The sequence below is a fragment of the Leptopilina heterotoma genome, unplaced genomic scaffold (genome assembly GCF_015476425.1).
Source record: "Leptopilina heterotoma isolate Lh14 unplaced genomic scaffold, ASM1547642v1 Lhet_38, whole genome shotgun sequence".
Lineage (NCBI taxonomy): Eukaryota > Metazoa > Arthropoda > Insecta > Hymenoptera > Figitidae > Leptopilina > Leptopilina heterotoma.
The window spans coordinates 123,361-143,347 of record NW_025111054.1 but is presented as its reverse complement, the minus strand read 5'-3'; the positions used below and the strand labels follow the sequence as shown (position 1 = coordinate 143,347).

General features: G+C 25.1%; 1 protein-coding gene across 1 annotated transcript; it reads right to left on the bottom strand.

The window, feature by feature from the left end:
* Positions 1-17,348: 17,348 nt before the first annotated feature.
* Positions 17,349-19,747, bottom strand: LOC122505868 (UMP-CMP kinase). The gene is made up of 2 exons (XM_043617734.1): positions 19,333-19,747; positions 17,349-17,836 (listed from the first exon to the last, which is right to left on the bottom strand). Exons 1-2 carry the CDS (start codon positions 19,690-19,692, stop codon positions 17,555-17,557), a joined length of 642 nt encoding a protein of 213 aa, XP_043473669.1. The 5' UTR covers positions 19,693-19,747; the 3' UTR covers positions 17,349-17,554.
* Positions 19,748-19,987: the final 240 nt, after the last annotated feature.

Sequence of the window (19,987 nt, the reverse complement as noted above, 5' to 3'; positions counted from 1 at the left end):
TTAGCTAAGGATAGTTTTGCATTCATTTTACAAAAAATAAAAAATTTGCATTTTGTTGATTTTTCGAATTTTTTGGAAAAATGTCATAACTTTCGTTCAAGTTAATATTTTTTAATTGAATAAGGCTATGACTTTAAGTTATGTTAATACCTATAATAGACTGTCAAATTTCACTTTAATTGGTTAAACCGTTTTCAATTCATACGCGAACAAAGTTTTGCATATATACAGACGCAGACAGACAGACAGACAGAAATTTTTTTTTTACATTTTTCGAATTCTAATGTCTCAAAATGAAAAAATATATAAAAGTTTTCAAGCTTGGAGCAATGTACAAACAGAAGTCTGATTTTATTAATATATAGAAGATACGATAAAATATTAACAATATTTTAGAATGGCTTCTTATAAGCAAAAAGCAGAGTTTGCAACTATTCATTATGTGATTATTATATAAGCCATGTTCATGTTTTATAGTTATGATCGGATTGGTGATATTTTTGTCAGTAATAATTGGTCCATAAATGGTCCGTTATTTTTCATTTTTGGTCCGTAAAGTCCGTATTTTTAAATACTTTCACTATATATGGTTCCGCAGCCCTTTTTTTCGTTTTTGGAAAAGTTCCCGTAAATGTCCCGTTATGATTTTTTCTCCGCATAAAAAGAATAAAAAAAAAAACAAGTGGTTTCATCTATAAATAAAAGGTACCCCAATTATTCAATTTTGAAGTGGTTTTAGAAAGTGAATATTCCAATAAGTGGCCGGATGGAATGACTGATGATTTTTGGTGCTGGCGTATATAACATTTCCGCATCTTTGTCATATATAGTTTTCTCACAAGTGGTAAAAGCGATTAGAGTGATTAGAAATGTTCTGGTTTCCTTCGTACCCCTTCTCTTTTATTACAAATTTATTTTTCTCCTAGGTATCATATATACTGTATATACAATATACTAAACGGAATAGAATTCTCTTATTATTTTTTCGCCAGAAGCAGACTTCCCCCTTATAGCATTGAATTCTCCCTAAATTTTCCCTTCCATCCCTTCGCACTTACTGATTATTACTTAATAGACTGATAATCAAGAAGTAAAAGAAGTCGTCTTTTTTGGTGGTACCTCCATCATCTTATATCTGGCGCCTGTTTCGTAAAAGAAAAAAAATAGTAATGTGATCATCCTTCCGGCAGATCACATATTATTTTCCACCAAAAGGGTGTATTATATATACTGCAGTTAGAAATATTAGGCTTTTTAATCGTTCAAAAGAGCAACATCAATTTTTTTTTTCTCTTTTTTTTTATAATTGCCTCTTAAGGTTGACAAGAAGCACATGTTGTCTTTACTGATATACAGAATTAAACTACTTCTGAAAAAGAATTAAGGGTAGTTAATTCCCTTCATGTTGTCTATGATGGACTAACAACAATTTTGAAGTGTCCACTTTGAGAAGAATTTATTTCAAACCACCAAATAATTTAATTAATAGAGACAGGAACTTTATGCTTGAATATAATAATCATAAATTTCAGAAATGCTGTCTAATAATGTTAAAATTCACATTAAAAAGTATTTTTGAACAATAATACTTGTGAAAGCATTAAAAAGCATAATTTTCGTTGCTAAGCAGCATAATGTGTCTGAGCCACATAATTGCCACATAATTCAATAAAAACATAATTTTATAATTGATGATAATTGGTGCCCCAAGGTGGCCACCCATCTTTTGAACGACTGTAATTCCTAAACGCATAATTAATAATATATGCTCTGAAATTGTATCTCATTTTTAAGAATTTTAATTTTTTAAGGTTTTGACATCATCAAATTCAAGGTGTTTTCAAGGTTTTCAAGGAGTAAAAAAAAATTTTAAAATATCTTTTCAAGGTTTTTAAGGTATATATAGCTGGACACCCTGTGAAAGTTTAGTTATTAAGCTTCAAAACACACTCTGGATAATTGTTTCTAGATTCTGCCCTCCATGACATATTTTTACAAAAAGTTATAATAATCTCGAAATCCGAAAAATTTTATGTAATACCTATATATTCATGTTATTAATATACATTCTCTTTTTTTTTATTAAATCCCACAGAATAAAAAATATTTTTAAAGAATTTTTTTCAAATTATAATTTAAAGTATGTTTTTACTCTCTGTGTGTTAAAGGGGGGAGGGGGATAAGAACCACTTGACTCCCTTAAAGTCTCACGGTCTTGAATTTTTGATGCACTCGAGTGATTTTTTTTTCTTTTATTCTCTATATATATTATTTCCTTTTTCCTATATGCACCTAATTTTTGAATATCGTGAGATAATTTTAAGAAATTTTGGAAAACAGAAAGAATATATATGGAGTGAAATGGATCAAGTTGCAATGGCGCCAGTCTTGATCACTCGATACAATTTACGAGTTCCTTTACGTCCTTTCCTATATATTGGGGTCCGACAAGTTTAGGTACCGCATATAATACAAAACTATTCTCATGTCCAACCACTTGAGATTTCAACATATTTCACGCATATAATAATAACCGAATACTAATTTGTTCCTGCCGCAATGTAAAGTGGAAACTAAATGAAGCGTGTCATTGGAAAATTTAGTTTTTATCTTATTAGAAAATTGGGGTTTTAAAATCAGTTGCTCTTTAAAAACAGTTAATTAAAAAATTTTTTTTTTAAAACTTGTGGATTTAAAAAATTTTTTTTTCTTAAAAACAATTTTTTTAAAACTTGTGGGTTTTTAAAAAATGTTGTTTTCTATAAAAAAAAGTTTTTTTAAGCAAAATTGTAAACATTAAAAATTTGTAACACAGTCTTAATGTTCCTTAAAATAATAATATTGTTAGCATAAAAATATAATATTTAGAAATTATAAAAATAATTTTTAATTCCTCCTTTTTTGAAATAAGTCATATATATATCTCCCGTGAGAGGATTTAAAGAAAGTATATAAGGCTATTTCTGTGATAAAGTTTCTTTTCAGAGGCAAATAATTAAGAGACACAAATCTTTTTGCAATATTCATTTCAATCTTCATGGATCATAAGAGGTTTTATCTCCACTTTCCCATGGCATGACACATACAAAAAAGGCTGAATCTGTCATCTTGATTTCAGTTAGTGCTTTATACCACTGACAGTTTTATTATCGATTTAAACGCCCATTATACTCGGACACGTTGTCTTTAATAATAAATATTTAGAATATCTTTCATACACTCTCGTTCTAAAATTAAAATATATAGATCTATACAGTACTATGGACAAAATTATTGTCAGTTCACCTCGTTTTTCATTACTGCAAAAAGTCATTTATTTTCTAATCAATTTTAAAATTTGGGGAATTTTTCTCGAAAAAAAACTTACTACATTATATAGTAAATGTACGAGTTGTGATCCAAGTATTGTTAAAGATTTCAAGATGATATTATATGATTATTATAATAAATATAATAATAATAATAATGTTTACAATTTTAGAAGTAATTTGCCACGACCCATATATATATAAAATTTTATTTTATCAACAAAGAAAATTTTTTAAAAATTCTCCTCAAAATTTCAATTATTTTTATAGAATTCAATTAAATTCTTCTCCAAAATTCAATTAACTTTCAAAAAATTTAATAAAATTCTTGGCAATATTTTAATTATTTAAAAAAATTTTTCTCAATTCAATGATTTTTAATATCTACTATATATATTTAAATAAAATTCTACGCAAACATATTTAATTACAGTGGCGGATCCAGGGGGGGGGGTCATAGGGGTCATGACCCCCCCCCCCCCCCCGGGGCGAAAAATTTACATAAAAAAAAAAAGGTCAGCTAATTATGGTCGTTGCTCGCCGAATCTATAAATGACCCCCCCCTGGAGTAAATTCTGGATCCGCCACTGTTTAATTATTTTCATAAATAATAAAAATTTCACAAGAATTCAATTATTTACAAATTTTTAAAAAAATTTCTCCTAAATAGTTCAATTATTTTCATAAATAATAAATTGTTTTTACAAGGATTCAATTATTTTCGTAAATAAAATTCTTTTCTTAAAACTTTTACATTAAAATTCGTCAAAAGATAATTCAATTATTTAAAAATTTGTTGATAAAATTCTTTATGAAAATTCAATTATATTCAATAAATTATTTTTTTTATTTAAATAATTGAATTCTGTAGTAGAATTTTCTAATAAAAATATTGAATTAAAAATGAATTTCACTTAATATTTTAGATTATAATTGAATATTAAAAAGCATATATTATAGCGTGAGTTTTTAGAAATAATTGAATTTTGAAAAGGTTTCATATTAAAATCTTTAAAAATTTTAATTTTTCATACTTTTAACTATATAATAATTCTGTAGAAGAATTAATTTTCTTGAAAAAAGTTTATCTCAATTTTACTTGAAATTATTTTTTTGAAGTTGTTATTTTTTTAATGTATATTTAATATTGAAGAGTTTTCGAATAATTGAAATTTTGAAAAATTAAATTGTAAACTAATATGAATTCGAAAATTTTCAAACAACTTTTTCAAAAAATATTAAAAATAATGGATTTATAGAAGAATTTTAGTTAAAAACAGGGGGAAAAAAATTTAATTTTGGAGAAATTACAAATTATTGCAGAAATTTAAGAATTCAATTATATTTTCATAAAATAATAAAATTCAGCGCAGAATTTCAATTATATTTTTACTACGCAATTTTAGTCAAATTACTCGAAAAATGTATATAATTATTCTTAAAAATTTTATTAAACTTAAGTCAAAAGAATTTAATTATTAAAAAATTTGTTGATAAAATTGTTTATGAATTATGAGGATTCAATTTTAAAAAATAACATTTAATTAATCAATAAATTAATAATTTTCGTATTTAAATAAATGAATTCTCGTAGAATTTTCTAATAAAAATTGATTTCAAAATGAATTTCAGTTAAAATTTTAGATAATAATTAAATATTAAAAGCAATAAAGCGTGAATTTTTAGAAATAATTGAGTTTTGAAATTAATTTTTTTGGAAAAGTTGAATTGAATTTTTTTTTATATTTGTTTAAAGTTTTTATTTTTCAATATATATATTTAATTGAAGGATTTATGAATAATTGAAATTTCGTAAAAATTAATTGATTTAAAGAAGAATTTTAGTTATAAAAATTCTTGAAAATAATAATTGAACTGAAATGATGAGAATAATTTTGAGGAAGTACAATATTCTTATAATATAAAAAAATGATTTTATCACTCGACCATCTTTATAATTATTATAAAACATGTACAACTTTAATTTATAGTTTTATAAGTAAAATTTTCCATACAACAATTTAACATTGTTATCTAAGTGTAGCAATTAAATTCTAAAAAACAATATTTATTTAGTATATATTATAACTTTCATTTTCACATTGGGACATGCCAGGAAACTGAGAATTTAGCACTTGAATGCTCGCATTGAATTTTGAAAAGTCGTGCTATTTCTGTCAAAATGTTTGTAGTTCATGTCATTCATGCGACGAACATATGTTAGTTTGTCAAGAAATAAGAATATTTTGATAGAAATGACATTTTTCAAAATTTCGTCAAACTGGAGGGACAGTATAGTATCCATTGGGCTGTACGGTTTATGCCTTATAATTTTCAATACGCTTTAACCCCTTTGACCTATCAATACTCTCTAAAAACGGTACCCTAGCTCATTGTAAATATACCTGTTAGTATATAAATATACAACTCGAGAATGTCAAATCTCAATTTGAGAGGTTTGGAAGTTTTTTGCTTCACGTGTCCAAATAGGATGTCAATGTTTCAAGAGATTTTCTCACTGAATTTTAAGGAAGCTGTGTTAGAAGGGAAAGAACAAAGATGTCATATACACAAGTGTGTGGCGCTATCCTGTCGACAGTGAAAGGATCTTGAGGGTTGGTCGGCGCCAGTCACTGGGCTCATAAAACCATGAAGGACGAACCCCTCAATTGAAATATCACGCCTATTTAGGACGGAACATGATACACTAGGTCACACGCAATATTATCTCCTAAACATTATAATCTTATCTTTTTTTTTTAGTTTACGTTATTTTCAATTAAAATTATTAAAAAATTGATAATTTTATATAATTATTTGTAACATTGTTTAAAAAATTTGTTTTCACATTATATTTTTAAAATTATTTAAATGTAAATTATAATTTGTAATCATATTTTAAGTTCTAGCGTGCAGCGAATATTGGTTTTTGTTTTTTGGCTTCCAAGGACCACATCAAGAAATTAAAAAATAAGAAACAACAGGTCTAATAAAATATCTAAAAGTGATTACGATTCAAGAACATTGGGAACATTTCCAAGCGGAAAGTTCACAATATGGACCATATAGTTAGCAACAGAAGATATTTTGGAAAATCCAAACTTGAATGTACAAAAGCTTTACACATTTCCTTTAAAGAGTATATATATTATATTATTATACACTGAAAAAAAAAATTATTTGATTCAAATAAATTATTTATTTGGTTGTAATCCAATAAATGTGTATTTGAACCAAATACATAAATATTTGAACTAAATATTTTATATTATCGCACCAAATAATTGTTTATTTGAATTAAATACAACTAATTCAAATCAAATAAATAGAATATTTAAATCTAATAAATGATTATTTGAATCAAAGGGACGCATGATTATTCCCCAAATGTCATTTTTCCGAAATGTCATTTTACCGAACTGCACTTTTGCGAATTGTCATTTTTGCGAAAAGCCATTTTTGCGAAATATCATTTTTACGAATAGCAATTTTTGCGAAAAGTCATTTTTACGAATTTCCATTTTTGCGAATTGTCATTTTTGTGAATCGTCATTTTTACGAATTGTCACTTTTGCGAATTGACATTTTTACGAATCGCCATTTTCACGAATTGTCCCTTTTGCGAATCGACATTTTTACGAAATGTCATTTTTGCGAATAGCCATTTTTGCGAAAAGTAATTTTTACGAATTGTCATTTTTGCGAAATTTCATTTTTGAGAAATGTCATTTATGCGAATTGTCACTCTTGCGAATCGCCATTTTTACGAATTGTCACTTTTCCGAAAAGTCATTTTTGCGAAAAATACAATAGTAAACTTGTAGGTATATATAGATTCACTATTGTATTTTTCGCAAAAATGACAATTCGCAAAAATGACTTTTCGGAAAAGTGACAATTCGTAAAAATGGCGATTCGCGAAAGTTACAATTCGCATAAATGACATTTCTCAAAAATGAAATTTCGCAAAAATGACAATTCGCAAAAACGACAATTCGTAAAAATTACTTTTTGCAAAAATGGCTATTCACAAAAATTCGCAAAAGTGACAATTCGTAAAAATGGCGATTCGCAATAACGACAATTCGCAAAAATGAAAATTCGTAAAAATGACTTTTCGCAAAAATTACTATTCGCAAAAATGACTATTCGCAAAAGTGCAGTTCGGTAAAATGACATTTCGGAAAAATGACATTTGGAGAATAATCATGCGTCCCTGAATCAAATTCAAAATATTCAACTCAAATATATATTTATTTGACCCGAATATTTTATTTAATTGTATCAAATAACTATTTATTTGAATCAAATACAACTAATTCAAATCAAATAAATAAAATATTTGAATCTAATAAATGATTATGTGAATCAAATTCAAAATATATTCAACTCAAATATATATTTATTTGACCCGAATATTTTATTTAATTGTATCAAATAACTATTTATTTGAATCAAATACAACTAATTCAAATCAAATAAATAAAATATTTGAATCTAATAAATGATTATGTGAATCAAATTTAAAATATATTCAACTCAAATATATATTTATTTGACCCGAATATTTTATTTAATTTTATTAAATGACTATTTATTTAAATCAAATTCAAATTATTTTAATCAAATAAATCGAATATTTTAATGTAATAAATAATTATTTGAATCAGGTATGAAAATTATTTCATTCAATATTGATAATTTCAACATCAACAAATATTAATAAAAAAAATAACTAATTGCAAAAGATAAATACTGATGACGACAATTCATTGATAGTTCACTTACACATTTTTTTATACACTTAAACGCAATTTTTATTACATACACATTTGAAAAATCCTAACGCTTGGGGGTACGAACCCACGCCTAACCGAATATTCACGCACCGAAGTCACGCACGCTAACCACTATACTATACGCTCGCATGGAACTCTCAAATCTTAAATACTCTCAAGTGTCACTAGCTCAAATAAAACTTGTAGAATTACTACAAGGCAGTGAACAATTTTGCCGCTATATTTTCAATACTTTATTCAATGTATATTTACGAATATATTTCAATATTTCTTTAAAAAATCAACTTATTGTAATATTTTTATTTATATATTTTTTAATAATATTAATTATTATGTCAATAATAATAAATTTATATAGTAATAATATAAATTTATTTGTAATAATTATAAATAAAATAAATTTATTGTGTCAAATAATTTTTATTTGCATCAAATAAACGAAATATTTGTGTAAAATAAATGAATGATTAAATGAATTAAATAAAAAAAAAAAAAAAAAAAAAAAAAAAAAAAATAATAATAATAATAGGGGAATGTAGTCAAGGTTGGTCTACTGTCTAGGTAGGCCACTCGCGTTTTTTTGTCAAGTTCACTAGCGCCACCTACGCGCATATTTGTCGAAGCTTGTCTTAGTGAAACCTAACTTTTTGTTCAATTACATTTTCGAAAAATCAAAAATTGTGATTTCTGTGACGTCGGTACAAAAAAAGCTCAAAAAAAGTTTTGTGCATAATGTGAAAAACCATTAATAAAAGATAAAAAACAAATTGAATCGTCAAGGCAAGTATGCAGAAAATTTGTGGGACTCATGGTTGAAAGGAAAACAAAGTAAAAAATCGAATCCCGAAACGTATTTCTTTTTGGTTACAACAATTCGGTAATGTTACTTACTGTCAAGGTCGGCCACTATGTGTTTAAAATGCGCAAAGATGAGGACGAGCTACTTCATTTGCAAAAACTGCAATTCTGTATAACTCATAATATAATTGATCATCTTATTAATATTTTTATTTAATTTTATTAATATTTTAGTGCAAAATTTTTTTTTATTTATATTTATTTTTTTATATTGTTTATTTTTATTATTTTGTTATTTCATTAAGTTACAAACTGTAAACAATAAAGAATCAATTTTCCGTAACTCCAAACATGTTATTTTATTTTTTAAAGATTAATACCCTTTAAATTTTAAACATGGCCGACCTTGACTGTAATGGCCAACCTGGACTACAAATTTTTTTTTTTTTAAATCTTTATAACTTTTTCATTTTTAAACCTGTCAATTTACTTTGTACAGAAAAAATGTTCCTATTAAACAGGACTTTCCAACCATATACTTCAATTGTCCAAATTCATTTTTTAAAAAAAGTTATAAACAAAAGTCAAAAAGGTGGCCGACCTAGACTATGTTCCCCTAATAATAATAATAATAATAATAATAAAATAATATATATATATATATATATTATATATTATTATTATTATTATTATTATTATTTTATATATATATATATATATTATTTTTTATTATTTATATATATTATTATATTAATAATAATAATAATAATAATTTTTTTTTTTTTACACAGGCACACAAAAAAAAAAAAGTTGTCTGTTCATTGAACCAGACCTACATGTCTTATAGTATTTTGGCCCCCTGAATACGAATATGAAGTCAGAATTGCTCCATCACCCTCTGTTTTTTTTTAAATCGAAAAAACTACCCTTAAGTCTAAAATTCAAGAACTAAATTTAAAAAAATGAAATAACCGCGGTTTTCTTCTGAGTAGAAGAATATATTTATGCGTATTCTTCTTTCAACAACTTAGAAATAATGTCAAAATTGCTCCATCACCCCCTGTTTTTTTAAATCGGAGAAACTACCCTTAAATCTAAAATTCAAGAACTAAATTTAAAAAAAATGAAATAACATTATTTCTGAGTTGTTGAAAGAAGAAAACGCATAAATATATTCTTCTACTCCGAAGGAAACCGCGGTTATTTCATTTTTTTTAATTTAGTTCTTGAATTTTTGATTTAAGGGTAGTTTCTTCGATTTAAAAAAAACAGGGGGTGATGGAGCAATTTTGACATTATTTCTGAGTTGTTGAAAGAAGAAAACGCATAAATATATTTTTCTACTTCGAAGGAAACCGCGGTTATTTCATTTTTTTTAATTTAGTTCCTGAATTTTAGACTTAAGGGTAGTTATCTCGATTTAAAAAAAACAGGGGGTGATGGAGCAATTTTGACATTATTTCTAAGTTGTTGAAAGAAGAATACGCATAAATATATTCTTCTACTCAGAAGAAAACCGCGGTTATTTCATTTTTTTAAATTTAGTTCTTGAATTTTAGACTTAAGGGTAGTTATCTCGATTTAAAAAAAACAGGGGGTGATGGAGCAATTTTGACATTATTTCTGAGTTGTTGAAAGAAGAAAACGCATAAATATATTTTTCTACTTCGAAGGAAACCGCGGTTATTTCATTTTTTTTAATTTAGTTCCTGAATTTTAGACTTAAGGGTAGTTATCTCGATTTAAAAAAAACAGGGGGTGATGGAGCAATTTTGACATTATTTCTAAGTTGTTGAAAGAAGAATACGCATAAATATATTCTTCTACTCAGAAGAAAACCGCGGTTATTTCATTTTTTTAAATTTAGTTCTTGAATTTTAGACTTAAGGGTAGTTATCTCGATTTAAAAAAAACAGGGGGTGATGGAGCAATTTTGACATTATTTCTGAGTTGTTGAAAGAAGAAAACGCATAAATATATTTTTCTACTTCGAAGGAAACCGCGGTTATTTCATTTTTTTTAATTTAGTTCCTGAATTTTAGACTTAAGGGTAGTTATCTCGATTTAAAAAAAACAGGGGGTGATGGAGCAATTTTGACATTATTTCTGAGTTGTTGAAAGAAGAAAACGCATAAATATATTTTTCTACTTCGAAGGAAACCGCGGTTATTTCATTTTTTTTAATTTAGTTCTTGAATTTTAGACTTAAGGGTAGTTATCTCGATTTAAAAAAAAACAGAGGGTGATGGAGCAATTCTGACTTCATATTCGTATTCAGGGGGCCAAAATACTATAAGACATGTAGGTCTGGTTCAATGAACAGACAACTTTTTTTTTGTGTGCCTGTGTTATTTTCGTTTCAAATAATTATTTAATTGATTGAAATATTTTTTTATTTATCTTGATAAAATGTATATTAGCTTTGAATAATGAATTATTCGGATTAAATATTTCAGTCTATTAGAATCAATAAAATAAATTTACTGAATCAAATAATTCTTACTTGCATCAAATAAATGAAGTATTTGAGTAAAATAAATGAAAGAATAGTTTCAAATAATTCAATATTTGTATTAAATAAATTTATTTATTCAATTCAATTAACTATATTTATTTGAATCAAGTACGATTTATTTGGTTCAAATAAGTATGATTCAAATAATTGCAGATATTTAAATCAAATACATATTTTTTTGATCTAACTAAAAAGTATTTAAATCAATTAAATATTTTTCAAATAATTTGAATTATTTGAATCAAATAAATTTTTTTTTCAGTGTACTTTGATGAGACAAAAACTATACTTTGGCGATGAGTTACAAAACAGATATCACAGATATTTTCGAGAAAACAGTAATTATTTTTTTGGACAATCCAAGGACACATATATATACGATTTTTGCACAGAATGTAAAATTAAATTGAAGGTTAATGCTGAAGATCCTTGAAAGAGCATCAATATTTAATTCACTAGGAAAAAATCAAAGTCTACAATTTCGAGAAAAAAAAATATTTCTAGATATATAATTTTAAAAACTCTTGCTAAAGATGTACTATCGAGTTTGATTATGCACAGAATTTGCCATTGCCTACATTGAACATTACTTCACAGTTTTACCAAAAAGATTGTTGTGGTTTTAATTATAGGCTTTATAAGTAACAGTAGCTTAAATGTATAACGAAAATCAAAAAATGGTAAATTTTAAACCTTTTCACGCACTTATAGTGTATATATAGTCATAAAGACGTATTTTTCTGATGACTGGCAGATGTTACGACCGCAATCTCTGTAATGATGACAATGAAGATAATAAGTGTGTCACAACGGGGTTTCTTGAGGGGTTGGTTGTTATGCAATTGTGAGAGCAATTCAATTATAATCAGTTGCATTTATGGAGAGGCGAAGAATGTATTAACTTGATCACAAACTTATGTCAATAATTTTACTTTCCTCCAATAAAAAAAATATATTTTTCATAATTTCTCAATATAATAATATAATAATTTAATTTAATTAAATATAATTAATATAATAATTTAATTTAATTAAATATAATTAATATAATATAATTTTATTTAATTTCGTATATATGTATGTTTTATATGAAAGTTGTTAAATGTAAGAAAAAATGTCAATATTATAATATAAAAAAACCTAAGGATAACAAAATCCGTTGCTGAGAGAAAATTGTAAATTTGCTGTAGTGCGGTTTTATGTATATATGAAGTACGACATTTTAAAATGAATAGCATAATAATTGTGATAGATAGAAGAAAAGAAACAATAATTCAAATTTTTTTCTCTCTTTTCGCCCTCGATCCACTCATAAAGGCACGTGGTTTCACATAACCTAATTATATCAAACCCTAAGTGATTTCATTTCCCTTAATAGTCTCTTCTCATTTTCATAAATGTAGCCTTTCTCTTGGGACCGTCAGTGCATGTTTAGATTTCTATTTATATGATTATATTCTATTTTTGTATATAGCTAAATTATTACATTTAGATTCTTTATATCTCTTTGATATACATAAAACTAGCAAAAAATAGCGTATATACTGAAGCTATTCCATTATGCTCATAATTTTCATATTATGAATGGAATGTTATTCATGGCAAGTAATTTTTTCAGAAAATATTAACAATTTACGTAAATTTACTTCAATAAGTATTAAAATTTAGTGTTTTCTTATTAACTTTCAACTGAAAAAACAAACTAACAAATTATTTTTTCAAAATCGGACTAGACAAAGTCCTTCAAAATATTTATTAAAAGATTTTTTCTGTAATGATATATGATTTGTAATTGTTACGGAATTAGCTCGAAAGTAAGTATATTGTAACTCAAAAAATAAGTATAAAATATAAGTTTATAAAATAAGAATTTAGAAAATAACAAAGAATAAAGAATAAAATTGTAAATGTATATATAAACTTAATATTTTGCAAGAATAATAAAAGATTACCTATACGGAAGATGCCTTGGGCGCCAGTCCTTTCTTAGGACACGAATAAAAAAGAAAGAAAGAAAATTGAGAATTAAATATAAATTAATTATCAATAAACAAGGCCACCAAGCTAATTACCAATCAATTAATCACAAAATAAAAATCCCTCAATGGAAAATGGTAGATATAGGGTTATTTAACCAAATAAACAAATATTCAAAATATTTAGAAAATTAAATCAAGAAAAATTTAACAATAAGAAATCAACAATTTATTCAATAAATTAAGAGATACATAGGATTTTTAGGATTTTGACAATATCAATCCCTGACAAATTTATAAAATCGCAGTTTTCAAGCAAGTTTGCTCAAGAATTGCTTAGAACTGATTAGAAGACGATTTTTGGTGCAAATCAATAAAATATGATGAAATAAACTATTGCTAATAAAAGTAAATCGGTTTTTCAGTTGATTTGATCAAGAATGAAGTTAAATAATGGTTTAATTTAATATGTTTAATATAATGTGTAAAGTGAAGTGCTAACCTGACAGTTCAAGTGCGTGTTTCACATTTAATTTCGTATATATAAAAATGTATACGAATTAAAGGAAAATTTATTTATTTTGATTTAATTATTAACTAAAGTAAATAATTCTAATAATTATGAACGTGATTATTATAATACTAGCTGTCGTACCCGTCTTCGACGGGTTTTAGTTTCTACCAATACATTTAAGTTTCTACCAATCTGGAAAATCAGGAAATAGCTAGGGAATTTAATTTGACCGGAAAAAAATAATAATTAGTTACCATTATAGCTATTTTAGTAGGAAAATATTACTATTTGAATCAGTGATTGACTTTTTATTATCAAATTAGTTATTTTAACCAATTCAAATGCAGAGAACAATATTTATCAATTTGTAGTACTTTAATTAATGTATTAAAAAAATTAAATTTTCCATACAGTTTTTGGAGTTATAGTAGAGTCTAATTGGAACTAATTGTATCGCAAGTAGACCCTACGTTACGACTGCTAAAACCTAACATAAGACCTAAATTTTAGGCTGAAAGTAGGGCTTAAATTTTGACTCGGGTCTGTTTTCATAAATATTATACATCAATAAAAATTGAAGTAAAAAGCAATTTTTTAAAAGCGAATTAATATAATGAAACTTTTTCTTAATTTGATAGGAAAATTCCCGGTTCGGCATATTCCCAGCTTTTTACAGTTTTTCCCGTTTGGTAGATACCCAGTTAAATGTATTAGTATAAACAGAAAACTGTACGACAGCAAGTAATACAATCTATATTTATATGAACTTAAGAAACAGTATTTTCATAAAATAAGTAAATTTTTATAGCCATTTGTAGATTTATTTATGGATAAAATCAAGTAAATTTAAATTTGACAAAAAAGAGATAAACCGTGAAAAGTTTGGACAAAGCAGGGAATTTTGTTAAACAAAAATAGACACCGTGTTAACTTTTGTCTTTACATTGCTCAAAACATCTCTTAAAGTTAAATCTAGAGTTAAAATGAAAAAACGTTTTAACATGTAAGTTTTTGCCTAGTGGCATAATATGCTTGTATTGTATCACAGGTGACTTACAATTCTTGACATCCTGCGAAATCATTTTAATCATAAAAAATTTCCATTTTCAATATTTCTGAACTTCTTGAAAATATTAGATTGATTTGATAAATAATTTTGAATTGCACTATTTTGACATCAAAATATTAATCAGAGACTCCAAAAATACTACTGAATTATACTTCATATAGTAATTAGTATCGATTTTTTGATATATGGAAAATTTTTTTATATTTCTTGTAGGATAGTATTTTTTGCAAAATTATGATAAAATCTGACTAAATAACATATAATATTCATTTTTAGAAAGTTTAAAAGCTATCCATTAAAAATTGTGAAATTTGGAAATTTTCCATTTTTCAAGTTTTTGAAAATATTTTTATATTTACATCTTAGTTGTAGAATAGTATTTTTTGAAAAATTATGCTAAAATGTGACCAAATAACATGTAATACTCAAATATAGAAAGTTTAAAAGCAATCCATAAAAAAATGTAAAATTTTGAAATTTTCGATTTTTTGAAAACATTTTTATACTTACATATTAGTTATAGGACTTTATTTTTTGCAAAGTTATGCTATAATGTGACTAAATAACATATAATACTCAAGTATATAAACTTCAAAAGCAATCCATGAAAAATAAAAAATTTTGAAATTTTCGATTTTTTGAATTTTTTGAAAAAATTGAATATCTCCCGTTCTAATTAATATTTTTTAAATCTGTAAATTTATAAACCTTCCTTGGGTCAATACCTAATAACCTACCAAGTTGGACTTAAATCGATTCACATGTTTTTGTGTGATTGGGGTACAAAGTTTTTGTGACAGACAAACATACATACATACATACATACATACATACATACATACATACATTAAATTTTTTAAGAACATTTTTGGAATCTCTGATGTCCATAATAACTAATCATGTTAACATTTTGAAGTTTTAAGCAATGTACAGACAGACATCTGATTTTATTAATAAGGATATTTTAATTTAATACATTTTCGTATTGACAGATTGTGTGTATTTTGGTGTGCGATTTTACCAACAAAACACATAACTTTGTAGTTCGATTATAAGTTTTAGATGGCGTTAAATTATTTTTCAACAATTGGGAATTTAAATAAATGAAATTAAAATGATTGAAATCAAGTCTAAAAATTAAATTTTTATTAGTTTTAAAACAATAAAATAGATAAAAAAAGTATTTCTTTATAAATTCGAAACATTTCTGTTTATTTAAATTAATGCTTTAAATTAAATAAAGTGACATAGGGTCAAACCATTTTATTTCAACTAAAGTGGTCGCCGACTAATTTTAAAAAATTGTAATATTCTACAGGAATGATACTGATGTTACTAAAATCACAAAATAAGAAGATTTTTTAAAAATAATTTTATATCTTTTGTAAAATATGAATTTTAAATATGACCTAATTTTATAATCCCATTTCCTCATTATTTGTTAATAAAAATCCCAAAAATAGGTTAATTTAATGATGAACTTTGGAATAATATTTTATTTATTATTTTATATTTTTAAATGCTTATATCAATTTATAATAATAAATTTAGACATTCTAAACAAATGCCAATAATTTTGATTATATTTTTGTACTAAAATGTATTTCTTTTGAATTATTTTCTACTGTCCGAAAATTGACAGTTTTCAGCATTTCTAATATTTAAAATTCATGTTTTACAAAAGATATAAAATTATTTTTAAAAAATCTTCTTATTTTGTGATTTTAGTAACATCAGTATAATTCCTGCAGAATATTACAGTTTTTTAAAATTAGTCGGCGACCACTTTAGTTGAAATAAAATGGTTTGACCCCATAGTAAACCAATAATTATAATTAATTAATAATTAAATTATAATCTTTTTAAATGTTAAAAGAGGAGTTAGGTTTTGGTTTTCAGGAAAAAAATTACAACCAAGTCCATGTAGGATGAAAATGAATGTATTTATTCAATCCTTTAATTATTTAATAATACTTTTAATTATTATATTTAATGACAAAAATTGCTTTCGTAATAATCAAATCTTAAAAATATTTAAACTGTTTACATTTATGTACATTTTTCTAAAGATAATTTTTTACCAACATGAATAGAAAGTTGTATTTCTTTTTTTTGGCATCAAAATTTTCATATTATGCCTCCAAGTAAAATAAAAAATAAAAAATTGAATTACTATCTAAATTTAGCCGCTATTTCTTTTTTCAAAAAAAAATATCTCGATTTTCCCATCAAAAATGCAAATGATAATTATAAATTGCGGAGAAAAGAATGTAAAAAAACTTACACACAAGGTAAACAATTTTTCTCCTAAGGAATGTTTATAAAATACCTTTTTATATAAATTCATAAATTAATGCCTGATTCTCTTGAATTTGCTTAAAAAAATTGTCTTTTTATTGTCTGTTTTTTTTTTTTGAAAGAAAAAAGATTTCTAACTTGTTTCACATTATATGTCTCTTACTTAAAAAATATCCTGTTAAAAAGAAAATGAGAATCGGCCAAAAGTGTCAATTGCATAATAATGTAAAATTGAAATACGAAAGAATATTTTGATAGCTATATAAGTAAACGTTTCTTATTTCCAGCCAATTTTTGACATTACTTCTTCAACTTCTTGAAATATTTCTTCGGGCTTCTTCATTCCATCAAATTTATGAACGCAACCCTCACGATCGTAATGTTCAATAATTGGTACAGTGTCTATAACATAATTATCCAAGCGTTTTTTTAAACTTTCTAAATTATCATCACTACGTCCACTTCCTTCAGCTCCACGAGCTAAACAACGAGTCACGCACGTCTCATTATTGCAGTCAAAGTAGAAAACTCCTTTTAAATCTACTTTGTCCTCCATCGTCTAAAAAATTATTTAACATTATTATTCATTCACTAATAAAATGTATAATTTCTACATTACATAATATATATAATTCTTCTGTTCAAAATAAAAATCTTACGGCAAATGCGACTTACCTAGGTTTTTACTTTGAACAGGAGAATATTGCTTACCTTATTTTTGAAATTATCTAAATAATTTGTTCATCCTAAAATGAGAATAAATGTTGAAAAAAATTGAAAAAAATTTTTGTGAAATTTTCGAAGGCAAAAGCAGGCAAAAGTTTACATTAATTTTAAAAATATCAAAAGCAATATTTTCTGAGTTGTTAGAAATATATCCTTCCATAGTTTGTTAATGTTGATAATGTATATGATCTTGGGAAGGTAAGATTTGAATAAAAATTCAAAAGTGTGTCGTTAAAAGAGCGACGTTCCGTTGGCTAGGGTTTGCCAACCTCATCAGGCTAAAATTTATTAAATATAGATAAGTTACACTTCAGTATTTTTTTTTGTAAAGGTCTAAAAGCACTATTTCTATAAATTAACAATAATATATGATTATTTTCTCTAATGAGTGTCAATTTAAATTTTTATTCAAATCTTACCTTTCCAAGATCATATACATTATCAACATTAGCAATATTTTCTTTTTATAAATATAAACTAAACATACAATGATAATGTTCTAAAATTAAAAATACGTTAAGATTTTTCTTGTAATTTTTTAAATAGAAAACATCTAAATCTCTATATTTAAAAAATTGAACAAATAGAGGAATTTTTTTTCTAAACCGTAAACTCCGTATAACCTAATTTTTATTATTTTCCTATATATATAATAATGATGGGTATTAAGTCATAAATTATGACACTAACATCTTCTTATCAAATAAGTTCAAGATTTTTAATTATACTCATGACACGTGAACGAGAAATCAACTTCAAAGTTACAAATATCTATTTATTCTTTTATTTTGAAAAATATAAATTAAATGACATAGTTTCTAATTGAATTTTAATTTATTTTAACTATTTTCGTTTTTAATTTTGTATATTTTATATTTTAATTTTAATATTATTATTTATTACATCGCATTACCATATTTTATTAATTATCTTCTAGAAACTTGAAAAGAAGTTTTTATATAAAAAAAGACGAAAATTTAAAAAATTTAAATATTTTCTGAATCAAAAAATTTCTAGTGAAAAAAGGCACTTTATTAAGTAAGAAAGTTAAATAAGATAAAAATTACTTTTAGAAATTTAAAAATGAAAAGAATAAAATTTCACGCAAATTATTAAAATTATTCTTGTCATTATTGTAAAAAAGTTATTCGAGAATAGGTGAATATTAATGAATCATAGTTAACAGATAAAATTCGTGTAAAGGGAAAAAAATGTATTTCTTTGAATTTTGAAAACGTAAATTATTTAAACAATAATTAAAATAAGAAGCAGGTAAGTATTAATTATTATTCATAAATTATCGTCAATTAAATATTATTGTCAACTCACCTTAGTCCAGCCTTGCAGATTATCAGCATTTCTTGGAAATCCATCAATGAGAAATCTCTTGTGTTCATTATCAGAAATTTGCATGGCACGATCCAATAGACTACATGTTATTTCAACGGGAACAATTGTACCGTTTTTTATATGATTTTCAATTAAATCGCCAAATTCTGAGCCTGGTTTTACACGCTCCTCACGTAAAAGATCACCGGCTGACAGATGAACATAACCGTACTTATTGACAATGTGTTCGCATTGCGTTCCCTTACCAGCTCCAGGCCTACCCAAAATGAATACAACTTCAGGCTTTTTCGAAATTGACATCGTTAAATTTCTTACAGCAAACTGACAAAACTTAAACATAAAAGTTTAACACGCACTTTGCACTATTTATGCAGCACACAAAGCTTTGACTCAGATAGGTTGTAAAGTTTCATGAAACTTTGGAAAATGAAATGTTTCATGAAAGTTTCATTGCTTCATGAAACATTTCAAAGTTTCAAGTTTTAAGCGGGAAATTTCAAATTCAATGCAAGAAAGTATAATAATTAACGCATATTTTGTTGTCAAAAACATGAAGTATTATTACTTACTTTAATATCTTTCTTTAATTTTTATAAATAAAATAAATAATTAAAAAATATATTAATAATTTAAT

Excerpts from the sequence above, each read along its gene's own strand:
- LOC122505868 (XM_043617734.1), bottom strand. The coding sequence starts at position 19,692 with ATGTTTAAGTTTTGTCAGTTTGCTGTAAGAAATTTAACGATGTCAATT. Across the intron at positions 17,837-19,332 it reads ATCTGCAAGGCTGGACTAAG|ACGATGGAGGACAAAGTAGA; the intron begins GTGAGTTGACAA and ends ATAATTTTTTAG.